The sequence below is a fragment of the Microtus ochrogaster genome, chromosome 18 (genome assembly GCF_000317375.1).
Source record: "Microtus ochrogaster isolate Prairie Vole_2 chromosome 18, MicOch1.0, whole genome shotgun sequence".
Classification (NCBI taxonomy): Eukaryota; Metazoa; Chordata; class Mammalia; order Rodentia; family Cricetidae; genus Microtus; species Microtus ochrogaster.
This window is the reverse complement of record NC_022020.1, coordinates 14,183,145-14,206,863: the sequence shown is the minus strand read 5'-3', so window position 1 is coordinate 14,206,863 and position 23,719 is coordinate 14,183,145. Positions and strand designations below refer to the sequence as shown.

Sequence of the window (23,719 nt, the reverse complement as noted above, 5' to 3'; positions counted from 1 at the left end):
CATGTTTACTGGCAGGAGTTCATTGTACAGAGTCATTGGTCTGGTTTGAAGCCTCTGGTTTCTGCTACTCTATCAATGCTGGGTTCTCACTGTGACTCTCTTGGTTATCCTGCTGTTGCCCTGTGTTGTGAAGATCCTGCAGCTTTGGGTCTGCAGTACTGGTCCCTTCATGCGCTCCAGCAGATCACAGATGGGGTGGATGTTGGGGTGAGCTAACTTGCAACTTTCGTTCTGGGCCTGGGTGGTTGCAGGGTTGGTCAGTCTGCCAGATCTCCCTTATCCTCACTACCAGGGTGAACTCTTCTATATTGCCCTGGTGAGTTCACTCCTTGCAGAGACGAGCAAGGGGTGTGAACTATATTTTATTATCAGTAAAATAGTATAGTAAGAAATGCAGATTGGGTAAGCAGGCACATGGAGGCTGTCAGCTAGATGGAGGTGCTCTCCATGGGAGCTGTCTGGAGGACTATTGTTGACTAGGGTTTGTAAGAAGCGATGCAGCATAGTGGTTATGGACTGGGATGGACAAGGTTTAAAATCTCTGCTTGCTACTTAGCAAGCAGTCGTGTGATGGGGGAGAAGGGATAATATCCCTAAAATGACATCTTACTTTTAATGGGAATGAGTCTATGTACTCTGTGGGCTTACCTTCAGGATGAGGAGTAGCCATGTAAATAGAGCTTGACAGGGAAGATACCACGAGGCAAGTGCTACTACCTGTTATCACACAGCATTCTAGCCTACCATAACGGAGGGCAAAGGGTTCTGGCTGCACCGGTGAGCGATCCTTGTCTCACCGCTATTATCACCACAGGCGCCAGCATCTTACGATACTAACTCCTGACCAAATGCAAATGAAAAGGAGGAAGATATGAGCAATCTGAAGACGTTGTTGCTTCATAAGGACACAAACTTTAACATGGAGGCAGCGATTCCCAGAGTCTGCCTCACTGGTCAAGCCTTATGGCCTGCTTTATATCATGCAAACCCCTCCTGACTTTCCCCAAGCAGATGTAAGGTGTTTTTGCTGGACAGCTCCTATGGTCTAAAGTGACCAGACGGTCAATAAGATTAATCGCTTGAGTAGGGAAAATGAGGGAAGTTACAAATTCTAAGCTTTTCCCTTTGGAGATTTCTTTGTTGCAACCTTCATAAAGAAGAGGCCAAAGGAATGAGGTGGAAGTGGTTGAGGCTTGCCTAGAATTACTCAGGTGAGGACAGGGTGACGTCATCGTTACTGTATTCTCATTGGCTCCATACTGATGGTATTTAAATTATTAAAAAGTAATTCATTATTAAGTTTTGGTTTTTCAGTCCCTGGGTAGCATTGGGATATTATCTTTGTTGTAAATAAGATTGAAGTAATACATAGCTCTGAGAGACTGAATAAGGAAAGAGGAGACACTGCTGAATTGAGAGGCTTGGGAAATTTGAGCAAGGTGGAGATTCAAGTTTTGAATCTTCAAGGAGTAGAAGATAGGATGAAATTAAACCAGTGTGGCAGCTGTGTGTATATATATATGTATATATATATATACACTACAAGCTAACATGCTCATTATATATACCCATTGACACAAATAATGTCTACTAGTTCATCAGTTATAGAATTCTCTCATGTACCAATCCCCCCAAAACAGTCTGAGGAATCAGAAACAGCAATAGGAATGAAGTTTTCAAACAACCATGGGAGGAGAATGTTCTAGAAACACAGTCCAATGACAGAGTGGTGAGAGCCATAGCACAGAGTGTGTCTGTTGTGTGACTGATAGACACAGTCATAATTAAGATTACTAAATTGTGACCTTCTCATTCAGTGTTTTGTGGTCACACATTCACTGTACCCTATCTCTTCTCACCTTCCCCCCTCCTAATGACCCCTTCTTTCCATCTGGTTCCCCTCTTAAGACAGTCAATTTTGACTACCAAATTGACTGCATTAAGAGATGCCCAGAAGAGCAGAGAAGGACACTTGGATGTATCTGTTAGGATACAGAGGCAGCTAGATTCTAGACACTTTGAAACAATGAATGGATTAACCCTTGATGGATTCATAAGATGTCATTGTTGGGAAGTGATGAAAGGCAGGGGGTGGTGCCTAGTTGGAGGGGCTAGACCACTAGTAGATGGTCCATGGGATCTTTACCTTATGCAGACCCCTTCCTGTGTTCCCATTTGTCTGCATACTATGTGCCACCATGCTATTTTGTCTCACAATGGGCCCAGCAACATGGTTCCAAGTGAGCATAGACTACATTCTCTGAAACAGTGAGCTAAAATAAATTGCTGTTTTGGGCAGGTATTTGGGCACAGCGATAGGAAGAGACACGAAAACAGAAGCCTTGCAACAAAGAAAAGGTAAAGGAGCTGCTGTACTGGATGTGTAAACCAAGTTATGGGGACGGAACCCATCACTTCTCTTAATAATTATAACACCACAAAACCTACAGGTTCTCAGTTCAAACAAAATTGGAATTTTTAACATGTTTGTAAAAAATTTGTTGAATAATTACATTTGTAATGGTAGTCTAAACCAAATTGGAACATACATGCAATAAGAATATAGTCTGCTTTGACTTTCATTCAAATTTCAAATGAATATTTATTTAAGATAAATAACTTTAATCAGTCTCTCATATCACAATTAAAAGAGAAAAAAGCTTTGCAAAAACTTTGATCTTAACACTAGATTCATGCAAACACTGGACGTTACATTTCCTGTGACCTGAAAGCAGGCTTCATCAGGATGGCTACTCTGATATATTTGTCAGTAAGAGAACTGTTAAAAGACAATTTCTCCCATGCTATCATTGCTAAATGATTGCTGGTTTCTGATGTTTTGCTTCTATCTGAAATGCATAAAGCATTGTTTCTCAGATCAGCTTCATACCCTTGAAGTAAGAACCACCTCCCTCTTGCAGTAACGTGACACTTGGACTAGAACCTTCTGGTGGGCCTCTGATTCCTGTGATTACTACATGGTGATGGTTATCATCGACCCTGTTCACACCAGTTCTCACTTTAGCTAAGACAGAGCAAGGATGAGAACTCTGTGATGCAGGGCTGGGATGTATTCAGAACAGCACCACAAAAGACTTGTTTAATTGAACTAGGTGAAAAGTTCCTGGTTCACCTTTGCCTTGTAGGACTCTAACCCCTTGCCAAGACTGCTTGTCAGTAACTCAGGCTGTTCCTCTCTGGAAGGACAGGCTGGCAGCTAAGCCTAACCATGTTGCACTAACCATGATGGGTTGTTCCGGAGCATGTTGACATACAACCCAATGAGAACATGTTCATCAGCTAGCCTGTCTGCCACATTCAGGCTGTACTGTATCCTAAAAGAGGGGAGGAGGAAAGAAGAATTAAGAGAGGTGAACAGAAATAAAGACACAATAGGAGTGAGTCTGTGGTAGGAAAAGCACTCAGAAAACCAAGCAGGTAAAGGGAGACTACCATGTGATGTTCTACCAGAAATCCCAGCAAAACCAGGCAAGGCAATCTGCTACTTCATTCTATTAACTTTCAACACGCTGAGTAATGTTTAGAAAACAGATCTTTAACCACAAAGACCAAGGAGCTTTTCAGCATGAAAAACACATCAAAACATGTCACAGCAAAGACCAAATATCTTCCGGGGAGTTGTGTTAGTCATGTAACATAAAGATAAAAGAAAAAGGGAAGTAGAGAAAGTAAAAACACAAGTGTGTTTTCTTGGAATAATGATTTGGTGCCATTAGTGAGTAATAGGACAGCCACTATTCTAGGTCAAATCGTCTTTCACATGCAAACCACTTACAACAACAAAAACCCACCATCTTTAGTTGAGTTAATCGAGGATCCCAGCACACTCTGGCTTGAACTTACCCTTTGCCCTTCAGAAAGGCTGGAGCAGCCCTAGCCAGCATTTTGTTCTGTTCTACTTCACTGTCCTTGGGAGGAGAGCTAGTTAATAAGATGGGAAAGCCAAGAAGAGCGTAAACACAGCGACGCAGCGAGACTAGAAACTGGCATCAGACACGCCCTAGTCTAGCTCCACACTCTATGTGTATAGATAGCTTAGGATTTTGAAAAGCTCGAGATGTCTCCAGATTTCCATAGAGTTTATCTAAGAGAAGAGAAGCATTTGAGAGCCACAATAGCTACCATGACCTCAGACTTGACCTCAGTTATTTACTTAACAAGGAACACTTATATTGCACGTGACTGACATCATTAGAATCCAGCTAACATTTATTCCGGGGTGTGAAGGAAATGGCCCAATACTTCATAAAGCCCTGCCGGGGTTTAGATGTCTCTTAAGAGGTTGGCTTGGCTTCAGGCTGCAGAGATAGCTCCACTGTTAAAAGCATGTGCGGCTTTTTCAGAGGACCCAGGTTTTGTTCCCAATGCTCCTATCAGGTGGCTCACAGCTGTCTGTGACTGTAGCTCTAGGGCAGCTGGTTCCTCTAGTTTCTCTGGGCACCAGCACTCTCGTGGAGATGTTCATACGTGGCACATACCCACACGCATAATTAAAAATAAAATCAATCTTAGAAAAATGCTTTTTGATTGTCCCTAAATTCTTCAGTCACATTTTAATACAGATGTGAGCATTACCGAAAGACAGCTGTCATACCAGATGTATTTCACTGTTATCAGTGACGTAAGTTACCTGGTCTTGGCTATGAAGCTACAAAGCAAAGTTTCAGATAAAAATAAATACACTTTGGAGCAATTTTAATAATGCTGATATTTTCTGTAGTCATTAATAGCTATCTAATGAATAGATTAAAGTGATTTTTGATATTTTACATTATTAAGAAGAAATTTTTTGTTTACTATTTTAAATGACAATTTTTAAGGTTTTAATATGGTTTTTATTAAAAGTCAACCTTTGTAATGTAGTCTACATGTCAGTGTGTCACTAAGTTCTCACATTTGTGGAAAATACAAAATTAACTATCTATGTTTACAAGATGCAACTATCACCAGACTGTTCTAGATACAAATATTTAACAATTGGGATCTAAACTATTGGATGCCACAAATTTCCAGGAAGTTCTAAGTCACATCTATAATCAGGTACATATAGAACAGATATATCATAGATGTATATCACATACAAGATATTACAAAATAATTAAAGTCACATAAGCTGTCATAGTGAAATGATAAAAAACATAGAAATTTGTTGGGGGCTGTGTGAGAGGAGCAACAGTTAGTATTGGCACTCATGGAACATGGCTGGGTGGTTGGCAAAGCCATACCGCTGAGTGAGCATTGGAGAGGCAAAGCCCCAAGGACTGTGTGCCCTGAGGACCTCATGCTGTTGCTGAGCCCACAGCTCTGATTGTTGCCTTCCCGGTCACCGCATTCCTCATATCTATGGGTTGTATGAAAATTTTAACCCCTCACTGGGCAGTGTTAGTGGTACTTAAAATAATTATCATGGACTTTTCCCCATCATTGCTGCTGGAGCAGATTAGTGATGTAACCACCACCTGTTTAGAAAGAATTTAGACATGTAGATTGTTAGGAAGACTAGGTTGAGATGATTTTGTTAATAGCTTTGAGGTAGAAATCTTGAGGAACAATTTAAAGTTTAGAAGGGTACACTTTGAATAGTTAAGTGAGGGACTCATTGAGGTCAGGGAACAAAGCAATGAAGGCCTGGCTATTGCTGGCTAATAACTAATTCCCTGTACCCATTTCTACCCTCAGCTTCTTGATATAGAAAAACGGTTGATGTGTGGGTATGCACTTTGAGAATTTAAAGTAGAGCTGACTGATTTTTTTTCATAAATAAAAGTTTAGATTTGTGATTCTTTTAAGATTTTTTAATAATATTACCACTTAAGATAAATAATAAAATAATTGACCCTTTCTTTACAAAGAAAGCAAAAAAGCAGCTTTCCAGTAAAAGGACTGGCTGAGAAAAATACATTGCTTGCTTACACTGTGTAATCTGTAATACATTGCTTGGATATGAATGTATGTGGGTTTTAGGGGTAATTTATTTTTCACCTGCAATACGAAACATGTTTAGTCACATAAGGGATATGGAAAACATGTTGTTTTTTTGCATGTATTCATTGTAATCATTCACTTGAAAAACAGAATGTAACCACGTTGTAATTTTTAGATTGCTTGAAAGGTTTTGCTGAGATACATAAGCTGTAAGGGGAAAACTAAAGACGTTAGAAGGAAAACACTAGGAAAGATGTAGAATGGGAGGTAGAAAGGGTCATCAGGAAAGAGAAAGAAGGGAAACATCGGGGTACAGAAAATAATAGACAGAGCAACAGGAAGAACAACGAAAGAGAAGTGAAACTTCCGTCCCTCAGAAAGAAGCCCGTGTGTTTTCCTCTCTGACTCTACATCTTGTTTCCAGCATCTCTGACCTGCAGAAGGCTGGACCCTCTGCAGAAATGAATGTATGGATAGCACATCAGAATTATGTACATTACAATTAAGATCAAATTGTATGGTTTACAATACTATATAGCAACTATCTCTTAGATAGTAAAATCTCTGGTACATTTAAGTCAGATTTTATTCTTTAAGAGTCTAGCAGATAATCTTGCTTGTCACAGTTATGACACTTTCACCTAGCCTATTAGGAGAGCATCCTTTCTTTTAAGTATTGCCATGTTTGAAAAGCACAACTGCACACACATATAATTAGTTTTAAAAATAAATCACAAAAAGGGGTAGATGTTTTGATGTGTGTGAATATTGTAAAATTATTAAATCAAGCTAATTAGTGTTGTGGAATATTATTTTCACCAGACAAAGACGAGTTACATTTGTTTATGCTGCGGAATACTACTTTAACTATGTGAAGGGGTGTTACATTTGTTTCTGCTGCCTTTGTCAATGATTTAAAGACGTGTTACATTTGTTTGTGCTGCATTTGTTTAATTATATAAAGATATGTTACATTTGTTTCACCGTGCCTGCCTAAGGCACCTGATTGGTCTAATAAAAAACTGAACGGCCAACAGCTAGACAGTAGAGGGCTAAGTGGGGCTGGTGGGCAGAAAGAAAAAGTCAGAGAGAAGAGAATGCGGGAGAAAGAGAGGGAGATGCCCAGGGTCAATCAGCTGGACATGGGGCAAACAGGTAGGACATACAGAACAAAAGAAAGGTAAAATACTGGAGGCAAAAAGAAGACAAAGAGGAACAGGTTGTTATAAGAGCTAGCAAGAAATCACCAAGCATTCATAACTAATAATAAGTCACTGTGTCATGATTTGGGAGATGGTTGGTGGCCCAAAAGAAAGCCTGTTACAAGTTAGCATAGTCGCATTTTAAATTCTTACTTTGTGTATCTGTAATATTTAAAATCTACTCTTCCAGCAATTTAAAAATATTATATACATTATTATTAATGATTGTTACAATGCCCACAACAGATAACTATAACTTTAAAACTGATACATTAATGTCGTAGATGACCATAGGGAAATAATGATGTTTCTCAGGATATTGATTTTTGTCCCCTAAGCTCCAAGGAGCTTCCCACTATGGCCAATAAACACCTAAACTCATTATAGTTGGTACTTCCTGTGATGTTCCATTATTTCACCAAAACAGCTTTCTAACCATTGCCCCCTGAAGCAACTCAACAAATGCTCCTTATCCAGTAATCACAGTTTTCTTCCTTCTTCTCAGTGTTTTCCAACCATTTTCTCTAGCTGAGAGTAGATGTATCTGTAACAGATCTCAGATTCCACAAACCATTCACTAAACTGTGAGAAATATCTGCCGCTTCTCTTCCATGCAGAATGAGTTCAACAAGCAAGGAATATCAGAAATTATAGCAATAACTCCTTAAACCAAGGCCTTATTAAATTATTCAGACATGTCTTCTGATGTTGAATGCAAGATTTAAAACAAAGAACCAGTAGAGACAATTAATGGGGTTTTGAGGATCACTTTCAAGATATTTCATATGTAGTTAAAATTCTACTGCTAGTTTTGAAGGTTGACAGCTGATGTCATGATTTTTTCTTTAATGAAAGAATATTTGGGGGTGTCTTATGGTGAATTCTACGAAAATTCTCATTGAATTTTGCTGAAATTTGTGTTTTAAAACAATTCTGTTTTTGCTGGAATACTTTATTAAACCCTGACCAAGAAAATCTGTTTTCCCCTTATTTAACATGATATCAAAGAATTGTATTTGATCTCATTGAATGTAGAATATTTAATATCACAGTGGTTAAAAGGAAAACAACATTTTAATCATTGTAGATTTAAAAAAAAACAAGCACAAATCCAGTTTCTATGGATTCTTAAATAATGGATGGACTGTGAAGAATGCTTGTGAGGTCGGCTCCTTCTTCAAGAGATTTCAAGAGTAAAAAACTACTTCTCAGAAATTTATTCAATAGTGACGAGGTCGTCAAACTGACAAACTCAGTAATAAGAGCCCTCTCATAACTTTAGTGAAAAAAGTTTCTTGAAACATTCTATTGTACTTTCTTACATTTCAACATCGCAGACAGGAATATAAAACTCTGGTAATATGCAAATCAAAATTATGCATAAAAATGGGTTAGGGATGTGCAGAAAGCTCAGTAGTTAAGAGCTTTTACTGCTCATGCCAACAAGCTGGATTTAGTTCCCAGCACCCACCTAGTAGCTCACAATAGAGTGTAACCACAGTTTCAGGGGATCTTATGCCCTCATTTTGCCTCCGTGGGCATCTGCAGGCATGTGGTGCATATAAACTCATACAGGCACACACATATATGCATGAATGAAATAGAAAATAAACACATCTTAAAAAAATTAAGTAACCATCAATTCAGGCTGTCATAAACACCAAGATGTCTTAAAAGGCATCATAGTTCTGAGTTCTGAGGCCAATTTTCCTTCTTCACATTAGTTATCATCACGTTGTATCAATTGTGTTTGTCGAGAGAGTCTACAGAAAAGTCTTTTATGTAAAGAATGTGTGCAAACATAACTAAAACATCCCAGAAAGAGAAGAAAGGTCAATGAAGTGGGAAGACCACGGTTTTAATTATGCACTAACACATTAATATGGATGTTAGAACTTGGTTTGAAGACTGCTAGTTCTAGCTTTTTAATCATGTGCTAACATGTTTATATGGAAATCAAAACTTTGAAGACTTATAAATCTTAGCTTATAAATGAATTGAAATAAAAATTATACATGGAGTGTGGTTGTTTTATTTATAGGATTTCATGTAGCATACATAGGAATTGTGAGGATCCTGCAAAGGTTGTCAAGGCAGTGCCAGGTATTGAGTGGTGAGTTTGCCTGATTTTGCTAATGAAAGTGGATGAGTTCCATCTTTGGACAACATCAGCCGTGGAAGAGCCTTTCAGAAGCAAAGGCTGAATCCAGGGTAATTTTGTCCCCACTTTGAAAGACCAAATCACAAATGCCAATAACATAGTTTCACCCTGTTAAGTCAGGTTAAAAGCTGGACCATTAAAAAATCTTTGGGTGAGTGAATTGTTTGAAAAGAATGAAAACAGACACAAGGAATTAGTTTTTTTTTTCCCCTTTGAACTGAAAACATAAACCAGGAAACCAAATGACCAAGCCAGGCAAGAGAAATGTCACATAAAGGCTGTCCCACTGGGAAGAGTCAGGCCTTGGGAGCTGGTTGGGGTGTTAACACAGTGGGTGTCTCTGTAGGTGACCTTCTCACGGGTTCTAAAGGGCTTCATGCATTGTCAGTAATAAGAAATGGAAAATGAAAATAAGTATATTCGATTGTACTCAGAACACTACATAATTTATATAAGCAATTTTCTAATATTTAAAGAAGGGTAAGGTCTGGCTAGATGCCATATGTAACAGCCAAAGTGGTTATTTTTTGTGAATATTTTTGCCCCATTAGAAGTTATAACTGTGAAAATACTTGTGAAATCCTTAAACCATGCTCTTAATATTGAAAGTAAAAGAAATTAGCCATTAGTACCTTTAAGTGGCATCATGGCTAGGGAAGAAAATGGGCCATAATTAAAGCAGCTTATTTAACATGGGAAAGAGGTAGATAACTCTTGTTCACACACTATGAAGGGATTTGGGCAGATCCTTTAGATTTTACAAAGAAGGTATGCTGCCAAAAGCGAAAGCTGATCTTATGGAGCACTACAACATGAACGAAATGAACTGGTCCATGACTTTGTTGTTTAACCTGCTTCTGACCTAAGTACTAACTAGCACTGATGATAGGCTTGTTCATACAACACACAGATATTATGCCTGAAGTCTTCCCAGGACTGTTGGTGAGCACCTTTAAGAATCCCATCTTCCTTTAGCTAATGGAAGGGTGAGTTGAGTATCTAGTAGGAAAAGAGTATAAGAACAGGGGGTACAACAGAGGGTGGTAAGAACAACAGAGGGTGGTAAGAACAACAGAGGGTGGTGGGAGCAGAGCTCCAATCTGCATGAGGTAAATCTCTAGAATGCTAAGGGTCATCAAAGGCACAGCCCAACACCTTCCGAATATCCAAGTGGCAGCTTTGAAAGGAGTGGAGGGGCAATGCCAGGGCTTTGTAGTGAGGTCTTACTGTAGTGATTTTAGTTACTCACACTCTGCCATGGTTCTCAGATCCTGAGACTCCTAAGTCACAGCACCAGCCGACAGCTCAGTCTAAAGGAAAAGCTGTGGACGTTTTCCTAAGACTGTCTGCCACTGCAAAAGGCCATTGGAATGTGAGGGAAGAGAGGACCCAGCTCTAGGCATGTTTCAGTAGTCTGCCTCTAGTTATAGAAGGAAGAGGACCTTTAACTATGCCTTTGGCATGATGTAGTTGTACCAACCTTTGTGTAATTGTGGTAAAGAAAGCAGAGAGCAGTCAATCTCAGAATCACCAGGTGGGTGAAAGGAAGCCAGAGCAGTAAGAAACTGGTTCCAAAACCACTCACTTCTTTACTGGATTCAGATTATTTTCCTTTGACCTGAAAATGGCCCTGGCTCAGTGGAACAGGAGAATTTTAAAGCTTGTTAAATCCTTGGCTTTTCAGTTGTAATAAGGTCTAGCCAGAAGCCCTTGTTCTTGCCTTATTCACTTCACTTCGTCAAGGATCCTTAATTCAAGAGTTTTAGAAATCACCATCTAGGGTCTTGCAAACTATACGTGGGCCAGCTTGGTACTTTTGGTGTGCACACGCCTCGTACTAGCACAAAGCTACGAAAGTTATAAAATAACAAGGAAGAGGGCGAGCTGAGAGACTGGCTCAGCATTCTGTTGCAAACCCGCCATCATCACCACTAGAAGACTAAGGTTTTTCACTCTGGGGTAGAAAACATCAGCTTCCTAACAAGCATTTAATGGCTGCTATTTTTAAAGGCTCAGAATGGGGGCTACTGATCCCGCCCCAAGGTTAAGCTGATTTGCATACAGCTTTCTGGGTTTAGGTTCAGCTGTGGGGCTGAATGTGACCTGAGGGGTGGCGACAATGAAACCTCCCATGGACAGAGTGAGGCCCACTCAGAGAGGATGGATGTTCAGTGTACACAGCTTTATTGAGCAGCACCCTAAAAACAAAAACTGAGGTCCAATCTCCGCAGTGATAAGATCCACACGTTTATACAAGTCTGTCCTTCATAGGGAACAAGCCAAAAGGACTGAAAATGGGATGAAAGGGAAGCAATCAGATTCTAGGTTAATAGAGGAGGCAGAAAAGCTCAAAGTGTTCTAGGAATATTTTAGGGTACAGGAAGTCCTGTTATCCATCTAGACGCATCCACCATAAGCGCCGTCTGAGCTGAAATGATATAAAACGACCTTCAGTAAGGATGGGGTCTGCCTTGCTGTGGCATTTGCAGAATGCAGAGCTTCCTGAAAGACACAGTATCTTTCTAAGCATCACATCGAGCCTTCACTAAATAGATGCACAGGTCTGTGTCTCCTATTGACTGTATGATTTTTCTTGTAGAAAAGATGGCTTTATGTGTTGATCGTTATGAAACAGGATGGTCACAAGCAGTTACCAATGCCTAAACCTCATTATTTTGCTGCACATGTTCTGTGGGATAAATGTTTCACTGTTTGTATTTATGACAGATTTAATTTATATATTGAAAACACTGTAGCAGCTTATTCTCTTTGTTCTGCTTATTGTAACAAAGGGGAGCTTTTTCATCTCAGGTTCCAGCTGATGGGCACATATAGGGATGCATGGGAAAAATTAGATGTGGGACTAAAAAGTCTTTTTTATTTAAACCTTCTCTAGAATGTGATAGAACATAGTGGAGTGAAGTTGGCACCTACTCATCCTAGCAGGGAAAAGGGGGTGGGGTGGGTATCCTGCAAGGCCGTGGGGGTCTTATGCTCAATCACTTGGTCATTTTTCCTATCTTTCTTCTTGCTTTCCTTTGAGACTTTCCATGTATTCACCAAATAACTCCCTGGTGCTGATCTTGGTATCTCATCAAATTAACCAGAGCACCTGTTGAGCCTCGGGTGTTCCTACTACCAAGGAACAGAGGAACGCATAGGTTGCCTCTTCCTTGAACGCATGGAATGGATTTTGTGCAAAACGGCAAGACACATAACTACATCTTTGAAAAGTTCTTGATCCATAGGACTATTGGTGTGGGCACTGTATTCTAGGTCTGGTCTTTAGCCCTGGCCTTAGGAACTCTAGAGGTCATCCAGAGAGTATTCATTTATGCCTGGAGTCTTAACTCACGAGTCAGTTTAGATTCTCTAGAATAATACACCCTTGTATATGTATAAGTAGTAAAATTGAAGCATACCTACCCCACATTCTTCCTGTGGGGGAAGCTATAATGCAGGTTTTTGGAAGTTACATAAACCCCAAGAGCCAACCCAGGCCTCTACCTATGTACATCTGAGGGAAACGGAGGACAAGTGACGGGCAGTTACAGCCTTGTTTCCAATAATGATAATAACAGCATGTATTTCTCACACAGTAGAATATTTTTTTTCCACTATAGTGTCATCAAACGTATTCAGAGAGGGATTGTTGTTTCTGACAGGATTGGGAACTGACCTCCTAGTGATGAACGGACTTCCTGAGGAGGGAACCGAGTGGGAGAAGAGTGTGTCGTTCATGCTCGTTACAGGTCTTGGAGGCCTGGAACAAAACACAATGTGGGTGAAAAAGTTAAGGCAAAGTAATGAATTCAAACTTCCCACCATCCATGGAGGGGAAAGACGGGAATCAGTGTTGTCTCTAGTCCAAGAGCCACAGGAAAGCTTGTGTATGGCGACCGCATTATTCTCATGGTATAAAGCTAGAAGTCCCTGGGCACACCGAGACTGAAACACTAGGGAGACAGTAGGCAATGAGAATATTTTCCCACCGGCTCTGAGTCTTGATGCCTTGTGGAGTCATGTTTCTGAGCAGATCAAGGACTCTGAAAGTTCTGTGGGCCCTCATGATGGTGGTCCTTTTTGATATGCTGGTCAGAAAGGACACACATCGATTTTGCCTTATTTTAGGTTCAATGTAAGATATTGAACACTAATTTAGAGCTCAGAAGGTGCATCATTAATAGCGAGAGGAAACATTTATTTACTTATTGAGATAGGGTCTTGTGTAACCCAGGCTAGCCTCAAACTCACTATGCTGCTGAGAATGACCTTGAACTTCTGATTCTCCTGCTCTGACCTCCTGAATGCTGTGCTAGGTTTCTGTTGTCCTGAGACTGCAGCACGGGCTTTGTGTATGTTAGGCAACAATTCGATTGACTGAGTTATATTTCAAACCCCAAGGGGAAATTTTTAGCTCTATTATAATTCTACATTTGAAATTGACAGTAGAGAATATTTCGGAGATGAGACATTAGTTTCAGTAGTCTAAGAGAGTTTATAGTAAAGGGCTTACATTAATCCAAGTTAGTTTTGGACTTTTGCCTTTAACAGCAGAAAGTGGACTTGTTTATCCTGTTTCACGCGAAGCACTGCAGGTTTTAAAGTATCAGCGCTGGCTGTGAAATTACGTCGAAACTTCTTCCTGGTATTTGGAGCCACACTTCATTTCAAGATTTTTGGCTGAGGTCAGAACGACGGGTTCACTGTCACCTCTGGACTTACCAACCAGGGTGCAGAAAACATTCTGCGAGTTGTGGATTATTTACCTAGGATGCACCTTCGTGCTGGGCGCAACACTAGGGCCTTAAAACTAATTGTGCTTTAATGTGAATAACTTAACTTTGTAGGGGGGTGATCACTGCATCCCAGTGTCCTCTGTGATTAGGAAGGTAGGCACATTAGATTTTAACCCAGCAGTTGGGATGAAATACGTTCATTATAACCTTGCTAAAAGTTAAGATTGACCTTATGTTTCTTGCTTTCTTTTTACCAAAAAAAAAAACAAAAAACAAAAAACAAAAACAAAAACAAAAACCTTTCCCGTTTTGCTCTACGTTTAGGAAATGGAAAACACATGACCCGAGAATGCTTTTAATTAACTCAGTCAGCTCTCTTCAGTGAACCGGGTCATTCCAAAACTAAGATTGGGATTTCTTAGCAAATTGTTCCATGTTTAAGGATCACCATTCAATACATTAAACTTGGAAAAGAAAACAGCAGCCTTGAAAGTGACTAATGTTCCCACCTTCCCCCATCACCAAATGGCAAGTTTGTTTCTTCAGCCTAAGCCTCACCCGGGAGTTGTTAATGTATTTATTCTTAAAAAAAGTGAAACCGCCCCACATGAGCAACGGGTCTCAGAGGCAATATGCAAAGAATGTTTGCTGTGTTAATCTTAGCAGAGAACTTATAAAAAAAAAACTAGCATTGACACCCTTCTCATAAGCGCAAAGGCTCAGTTCAAAGCTGGGTGAGTTAGTTAAACTAGCCATGTACGGCTCACGTGATTTCCATCTCGTAACTACTTATCATTAGGATTGACAGGTTGTGTAAGTGTGTGGGGGCATTTTAATCACTTACCAAGTATCACTTTTTGGCAGCAAGGAAGTGGAACAGAGCAGAAACTGTTAGTCATGGCAACATTTACAAGCAATACGATAGTTAAGCACACATTCTGAAATACCAAAATGCCACCCCCTGCCCATTTCTGTGGAAGAAATAATTCATGACTGGCTGTGTCGCTTTGCTACACGTGTAAGTCCCCTGGCTCTCGACAGTGCTAGCATTTTCTCTGTCACATGATTAATTTCTAAGCAATGTTAGCGAGTGCTGCCTGACCCGATTTGCTGTTGGTTTTGTTGCTATTATTGTTTTTTGAGGCAGGGCCTCCATGTGTAGCCCTGGCTGGCCTGGACCTCACTCTGTAGACCAGGCTGGTTTTGAATTCACAGAGGTCTACCTGCCTCTGCCTCCTGAGCGCCGAGACTGAAGGTCTGTAATACCACACAGGGCTGTTTCAGAGTTCTGTTGGTCCAGTCTCTCTCTAGCTAAGGCTTCTTGAGCTATTCTAGCTACACAGTCTCACCGCTGTCATATTTTCCATTTCCCACAGTTAAAAGCAGGAGATTTAAAGAGTCTTAAAGTGTTTTCTAATTAATTGGTTATGATAATTAAGCAGAAGCCATGACTTTGCCTTAGTTTATATTTATGGAACTTAGACCAACTTTTGACTTCTCTGCTCATGACTGGATACACCTTTTAGACATGAACATGAGATTTTTAACACAAACACACCAAGCTGTGCCTTGAGGAGGACAGTATGACATTCCAAATGCACGCGATTCCTGCCACAGACACACTCCATATCCCACGAGGATGTGCAATTATATCCTCATAAACACTCATTTTATGTGATCTTTTCCTAAGCTGATAGTAATTTACAAATTAATATATTTTTCATATTAACGAGCAGTAAGTGTTTTATTTTGAGTTTGTGCTGTAATTCTTAATGGCCCAACCTCTAGGGCACTCAGTGCATGACACAGTGTGCCCACTGAAACTCCAGCCCCCACCTACTGCCTCCGCTCTGCCTCTGTCTGTGAGTTTATTGTGTGCATAAGGGGTGCACTTGGATAGTTAGACACTGACAGATGCATGTGAACACGTGTCAAAACAATGAAAAAGTGTGGTTTGTCTCACAGTTAATGAAACAATTCGTAAGTTATTTCAGAATGGCCTTTGCTAGAGAAAACAAACAAAAAACAAATAAGTCAGGTTGGAGAGCTGGCTCACAGGTTTAGAGGTTAGGAACACAGGTTGTACTTGCAGAGGTCCTGAGTTTAATTCCCAGCAAGCACATGGTGGCTCACAATCATCTGTAATGAGATCTGGTGCCCTCTTCTGGTGTGCAAGCATACATGCAGGCAGAGCACTGTATACATAATAAATAAATAAATGAATCTTTAAAAAATCTTAAAAAATTCATACTATTTATGTTTTTTAAACTATGGCCATAGTTATCTTTCTGTTTTTTAAGAAGATATTTTATTAATAATTTTTATTTTACTTGTATGAGTATATATATATATACGTATACATCCATATCTCTATCTATCTATCTATCATCTATCTATCTATCTATCTATCTATCTATCTATCTATCTATCTATCTATCTATCTATCATCTATCTATCTATATCTGTGTGTGTGTGTACCACATGCATGCCTGGTGCCGGGAAGGCCAGAAGTGGGAACCGAGTCCCTTGAAATGAGAATTTGTTATAGACAGTTGTGAGCTACTGGGTGTGTGCTGGGAGCCAAACTTGGCTCTCTGCAAGAGCAGTCAGTACTAGTAGGTGCTGATCTATCTCTCCAGCCCTAGATCTTTTTGTTTTAAGCCGTACTTGGGAATAACATATTAAAAGCATTAAGTGTGCAGAGAGGTATTAGTGTTTGGTATTTATGGTGTTTATTCTCTTATTTTCATTGTATAGTGCTAGATAAAAGGTTTGTGATGAAAGAACTTGCCTCTAAATTATATATTTTATAAAGCACATTAAAATAATATATGTATTCATACAGACACACATATATACATATACAGACATGCACAAATGCATACATACACAAACACACATATACACTTATTCACATGTGCCTGCATACACAGTCGTACACACACACACACACACACACACACACACACACACACACACACACTTAATCCCAAGTGCTGACCATACAAGGCCCTGGGCTGTGTCTGTATAGCGTGACTCACAACACCCTACTCTGCTATACTTCAGTGCTTTCAGTCAGCATCAGGCCCTGGCCACTTTCTCTCTGCCTCCACGGCCAGCAGCTTGGAAGTGGGACCAGCCAGTGGGAAGTGTGACTCCGTAGAGTTCACACAGCACATACTCGTTCTACCTTGTGCTCCTTCATGAACAACTTGGATGTTTTGTCTCCTTGGTGATGCCAAGGGCAAGAGCAGGCTTTTATGTCAAAGGCCCTGGGCAGGTCATCACTTTAAGACATTGGTCCCTGGGATACTCCCCTTGTTAATGTTCCTCTGGCTTATTAATTGAAGCATAATTTTTTTAAAAAGTAAAAAGTAAGTTAGCCATAGTCTACAGAGTGGGTTTTATATCGGTTTTGTGGGTCTTTGGCTTATGCCAGCATTATATTGTTTTTATATTTAAAAAATGAAAGCTTGTGTGTGTGTGTGTGTGTGTGTGTGTGTGTGTGTGTGTGTAATGAAAACAGAAGGGGGGAATTATTTGGGTGAAGGGGACCAGCAGGAAGGGGAAAGAGATATAGGGAAAGGCCATGGGGATGAATGGAAACAAAGATTAATGGTATATACGTGAATGGTACAGCAGTGAACCTCATTTCTTTTATGCTTACCAAAAGATAAAGGAATAAGAGAATAACTGAAACTTGGCACCTGACCAATGATGTGCTCTTGTCTTGGAAGGAATGCCCCGAAAGCCCTGGACACATGTGAGGGAAAGAAAACACTTCTTAGTCTGTGGTCAGAGATACTCACACGATATGAGCCAAGTTGAGTGGCTTTTCAGGCTGATCTGGGAACATGGGGTGCAAAGGTTCTCGGCTTGAAGCACAGCTCAGGGACTTGCTTAATGCATTCGTTAGCTTCTTAGCAGGAGATTTCTAGAAAGAGAATAAAAACATCCTTTCTCTTACATTTTATCAGAGGAATTTAAAATGTTTGCCAATAGTTGCAATATTCATTCATTCATTTCTTGATTGATTCATTTAGTGGAGAACTCTGTTTTGAGTGCTTGTCCTCTGAGTCAGGAAGTTTGGTAGAGGAAGTGACTGCTGGAACAAGCCATCAGGCTACCCAGCCCTTGCTACAAAGTCCCTGCTGAAGGGAAAAAGTCCTTGTGTGGGAAAACATGTGTTGAGGGTTACGAGACATTTAGAACCCTCTGAGAAAATCTCAGGGGAAGCGAGAGTCATCCCAGATGGGAGGAGTAACAAGTGTGAAGGGAGGAGGAAGAGGAGAACTCATTCTAGAAAGAGCAGTGGGAGGCAGACCAGTTCCCATTGGGTAGAAAGGTGTTCATTCATGTCTCCTCAGGAAGAAACACAATGTGAGTGTGTATATAAAAACATTTAGCAAGTTACCCTTTACACAAAGCCTACGTGATACATTTAAATAGGTAGTAACTCATTCAACTTTGCATTCTTGTGATTGAACTATTTTAGGCAGTTCAGTTGGCTTAGTTGATGGCACAGCCAACAGCAATCAATCAGGCACAAAACAGTAGATGTCAGAGACAAAGTCTTTGAGTTTAATTGCGGTAAATCAGAAAACAGTTAGCCATATAAGCAATAAGAGCGCAGAGTTTACCCCACAGACCAAGTGCCACGTGGGCACCACAGGCCACTTTTACTAAGATAACCACTCATAAAAAGATGATTTTAAAAACCACAAATTTCCTTCTCCATTCCCTGAAAAAAAATTCAAAATGGCACCAGTTTTGTTAAACACACATTCTCATACTCCTGTCCAGTCATACACTTGAAAGAAATCAGAGATCTTAGGATAAAAACATAAAGTATTTTTTCCTTTTACCAATTTGCATAGAAACAAAACGAAGTGAAATTTACTAAAACACATACTGTACTAAAACACATACAGACTGATCTGGAGGTCCCCACCTACTGTTGAGTGGATTGGTATTGACTTGTCCATATTTTGAGAAGAAACATAGTTTGCTTCTTCCAGTATTTTAAGTCTCAGAAAGCCACACTTGGCTCAGATACAAACAGTGAGAGATCCCAGTAGGATGAGGAATGGCAGGGAAGGGGAAAGGATTTTGGAAAAGAAGTTAAGTTTGCCCTTAATTTCATCATCATCTGTCCTGGTTTGTTTTTGTTTATTTATTGTTTTGTTTTGTTTGTCAACTTAATACAAGTCAGGGCCACCAGGGAAGAGGGAAGCACAACCAAGAATGCCTCCATCAGACAATCTGTCGCCAAGGGTGTGGGGCATCTTCTTCATTCATGATGTATGCCATCCTGGGGAGGTGGCCCTGTGTGCTGTAAGAAAATAGGTAAGCCACGAGAGCAATTCAGTTCCTGCCTCTGGGTTCCTGCTGAAGTTCCTGACCTCCCTTGATGACGAATTGTGACCTGGGAGTTAGTTCCTGCCCTGACATTCCTTGGTGATGAACTGTGACCTGGGGGTTAGTTCCTGCCCTGACATCCCTTGGTGATGAACTGTGACCTGGGGTTCCTTCCAGGAGTTGCTTTTTTTTCAGTCTTCACAGCAGCGGAGAAACCTGATCAATGCTCCACCCTCAACCTTCCTGCTCCTTCTAGGCAATCCTCGCACATCACTTACCCATGATGTATACTCTTTCATTTGGTGCTGGTTGCTATGGGAACCTCCGGCATGGCCCCTCCAGAAGCAGTCCTGGCAGAGCTGGTAGTTGTGACACTGCTGGCATCGGTAGCGAAATCCCATCATGCTCTCGCTGTGACAGTAGGAACACTCCACTGGATGGAAGACTAGGCAGGGAGGAAACGAGGACAAGTGTGAACTGAACTAAAGAGAAACGCAGCTTACGAGGAATTCTGTTTTCTACTGTGTGCCGTGGCGATGATCGATTTTGACTGTGAGAAGTGTTTGTAGCTTCACTTCCTAAGCATGTGCACGTGTGTATGTATGTGGGGGTGGGATGGGGAGCATACATGAAATGGGATGAAGGACAAGTGTCCTCTGGCAGCACAAATCTCTTTAATGCCTTTGCTCTTTTGACCCCTATTTGTTATGTCATAAGAATGTAAATTATCCAAACTGACCGGCCTTTCCTCCAGAAAATCTCCCAGAGACCAGCAGAGGTCATGAAGACACAGAAGCACAAGGGATGAACACAGCTAAGAATTTAGGAGGCAAGGGGCGAATGCTAATGAAATAGAAAATGCGAGAAAGAAAAAGAAATGAAATAGGGGAGGCATAAAAACCAGATGAGAAAACTGAGTTCTTTTAATCTAATGGAGCGGCTAATGGGCTTATTTCAGGAGTGACATTGCCTTTATCTAACACACACACACTTTTCCGGGACAGAAGGCTAGGTCTCCAAAAGATGAGCAAATTATTTGAACACAGTTCTGACTTAGAGTGTTTGAGAGACATCTCACTTGTTTTGCCAGGAAATGTGAACTGCCAAGCTGGTCAGGTCAAATCTTTGAGATTTGAAGCTAATATATAATCAAATCTAAATTGTCTTCATGCCATAAGCTAAAGATATTGAAACAGCAGCAGCAATAACAAGAATTGCTTGTTTGTTTTTAAAGTTATCTGATTAGCTGGGCAAGAAAAGTATTACAGATGAGAAGAGATGATGATACCGAGTAAACCATGAGAGAAGAACATGATGCCTCCTGGGCTTTCTGCTGCCTAAGGGATATTCTGAGCCCCTGTCCTGGCACCCAGGAAAGCTAAGGCCTGAGTTAAGTCAGGAAAACTGCTCTGGACTGGCCCTAAGAAGCAGATCTCCTGTGACAGGAAGCACAGAGAAGTTGGAGCTGAAACCACGGAGTTAGGATTGGTCCCTGATGCCTTCTGGAACGCTGACTGGAGCTTTGAACCCATCCCAGGCCACACACAGCAGACACTCTCTGGCTCTTGGCTCTTGCATCCATGTGATTCTTAGTAATTGCAAAGGAACTAATAAATTCATCCTTTAAGTTTTATACAAAAGCAAAATAGATAGACGCATAACTCTGAGAGATGGCAGAGTCAGGTGTTAAATATTCAAATGAGAATTTAAAACGAAGCCAACTTTATTCCTATCGATTATTAGAGCAGTGCATAGACATGGAGTAGATTATTTTGTATTCAAGCTGGAGAAATTTTCAGTTTGACAATAAAACTATGAACATTAGTTAGAGGCTTTAGTCTGATCCATGTGTAAATTTCCTTAAACCTGTCCTAGGTTGTATTTCATATTTAAATCTGGGTATGTCAATGGTAAACAGATCTTGGATTAGAAGCTGAGCTACTTTGGAAAAGAAACAAGCAGTGAAGATTAGCATCCCTTTTGTCTTTAACATAAATCTGCTTAGTGACACGTGTAACCTTGAACACATGCTGTAAGGTGAGCCAGTTGCTCTCATTTATTGCTTTCATTTATTTTCTTGCTATTTCTTTCCCCTATCCCTGGCTGATTGCTTTGGAAAAAATGGTCAGTGTCATTGATCCCAACATGGGAAATTCACCTCTAAAACAAATCCTAGAAAATGTTTAAAATTTTAAGAATGTTTTATTCACCTCTAAAACAAATCCTAGAAAATGTTTAAAATTTTAAGGATGTCTTATTTTCTTTATTTTTTTAATTTTTACCTTATGTTCATTGGTATTTTGACTGCATGTGTGTCTGAGTGAGGGTGTCAGGTCTCCTTGGAACTGAGCTTACCGACAGTTGCTATGTGGATGCTGGGGACTGAGTCCAAGTCCTCTGGAAGAGAAGCCAGTACTCTTAACCACTGGGCCATCTTTCCAGTTCCCTGAAAATGTCCTTTATTGGGATCTTTCTACTGAACACAGATAGTTCATAACTGAGGTTAGAATACAATTGAGGTGTTTTTGTTTGTTTGTTTCTGTTTGCTTGTTTTTGATCTTTTTTGCATTATCCTCCTAATTTTGTATCATTTAAGGTTTGACTGGTCAGGACATAGGTTGGTTAAATGATCTACTAAACAAATTTCCCTAAAACTGTCATGGCTATAGACTTGGTGGTCTAAATTACCAATTTACTACCGTGGACCTCATGACTATTGACTTGGTGGTCCAAGTCAACTTGTTTGCTACCGTGGATTTCGTGTCTACAGACTTGGTGGTCTAAGTTACCGATTTACTACCATGGACTTCATGTCTACAGACTTGGCGGTCTAAGTTGACCGATTTACTACTGTTCTGGCTCAGCAGTAATTACTCACCATTCTCTACATTTGCCAGTCGATGCAGAAGAGGCAGCCAGACCAGGCACTGTGGAGGAGGATCTGACATGAGCGTGTCCAAGAAGCCATTTAAGGTGACCTTTTTCTGCATCAGAAGAAGAAAAATTGCACAAGTGTATGTCAGAGAACAACCTGAATTCATACTGGCCACATGTCATTTGACAAAGAAACAAAGCATCCAGTTAGCTCCTGATCTAGGGAGGAACGGAACTTGCCAAGGCTGCTTTTGCACTCTTTAGAACTCAGACATCCACTGCCTCTTGTGTCCAAATGTGCATGAGAGCAGATCATCTGCACCAGGCCTGAGCCAGGAGACACCAGAAGAGTCTGAGCCTCCCTCTCAGAGATGAGGGACAGTGTGGAAGTGGGCTGGGATCTGCACAGAAGAGCCTCGTGACACCGGGGAGTTGGGCTGTTTGGGAATGATTTCCCTTCAGGGTTTCCTCAATTGCTTACACACTGAATGTTTAGTTGCTGATGTATTCACATCTCTGCTCTGCTGGAATTCGGAAATAGCAGAAATCACATTGTCAAATTCTTTCTTTCTTTCTTTCTTTCTTTCTTTCTTTCTTTCTTTCTTTCTTTCTTTCTTTCTTTCTTTCTTTCTTTCTTTCTTTTCGAGACAGGGTTTCTCTGTAGCTTTGGAGCCTGTCCTGGAACTAGCTCTTGTAGACCAGGCTGGCCTCGAACTCACGGAGATCTGCCTGCCTCTCCCGAATGCTGGGATTAAAGGCGTGCACCACCACCACTCGGCCCACATTGTCAAATTCTAAAATTATTTTATTTGAAAATTTGAACCAAGATATTAAGGTTGATAGGACCATAATAGTTTTAATAATAAATCCCAAAGAAGTATACTGTTTTCGAGGCCCATATCTTGGGCTAAACCTTGTGTTTCACTAATAACTGATTCTGGATTGATATTTTTTTCTTGGCTTAGTCACTGCACATGAATCTACTGATGTTTTAATTATCTTTTTTGGCCTCACAGCTGCTCAGTCAGCATCCCACCAGCCTCTCCGGCTGAGGTATGACAGGGTCTCTGGTCCCAAGGCCCCGGCTCTGCCACAGCTGATATATGTAGGTTTAAATTGAGCCTCTATCATTCTATTTATCTAGAAGACTCAGAAGTCAAAGGCTGGGGTAGAAACCTGCTAGCTCAGAGAGGCGGAGGAGCAACTAGATGAACCTCTTCCCCCCATCCCAGAACCAAGAGGAAGCCCAAACTCTTGTTCCTGTCTTTCCTTCCCATGCATTTTCTCTAGATTGCTGACTTCTCTATGGTCAATTCTGGTCAGCTAGCCACTGGCTCCGCCCCCTGATTCAATGTATACCTTTACTGGGCAGTATCAGGAGTGTTAAGAGTGTGACCAAAATATCCCACAACACTGGATCATTTGACTAATCTCTTACA

General features: G+C 40.6%; 1 protein-coding gene across 10 annotated transcripts in view; it reads right to left on the bottom strand.

Moving 5' to 3' along the window:
• Nucleotides 1-23,719, bottom strand: part of Dtna (dystrobrevin alpha) — a 370,950-nt gene that overhangs the window by 44,597 nt on the left and 302,634 nt on the right. For 3 of the 10 annotated variants that reach the window (XM_026783428.1, XM_026783425.1, XM_026783430.1), the window contains exons 8-12: nucleotides 22,285-22,390; nucleotides 19,685-19,851; nucleotides 17,858-17,982; nucleotides 14,893-14,901; nucleotides 12,989-13,072 (exon numbers count right to left, since the gene is read on the bottom strand). In XM_026783428.1, the coding sequence (XP_026639229.1) occupies nucleotides 12,989-13,072; nucleotides 14,893-14,901; nucleotides 17,858-17,982; nucleotides 19,685-19,851; nucleotides 22,285-22,390 (491 nt within the window). Of the gene's footprint in view, nucleotides 1-3,242; nucleotides 3,336-3,864; nucleotides 3,943-11,470; nucleotides 11,738-12,988; nucleotides 13,073-14,892; nucleotides 14,902-17,857; nucleotides 17,983-19,684; nucleotides 19,852-22,284; nucleotides 22,391-23,719 lie in introns of those variants that run through there. The other 7 variants (XM_026783429.1, XM_026783426.1, XM_026783431.1 and 4 more) reach the window with 5 other exon arrangements.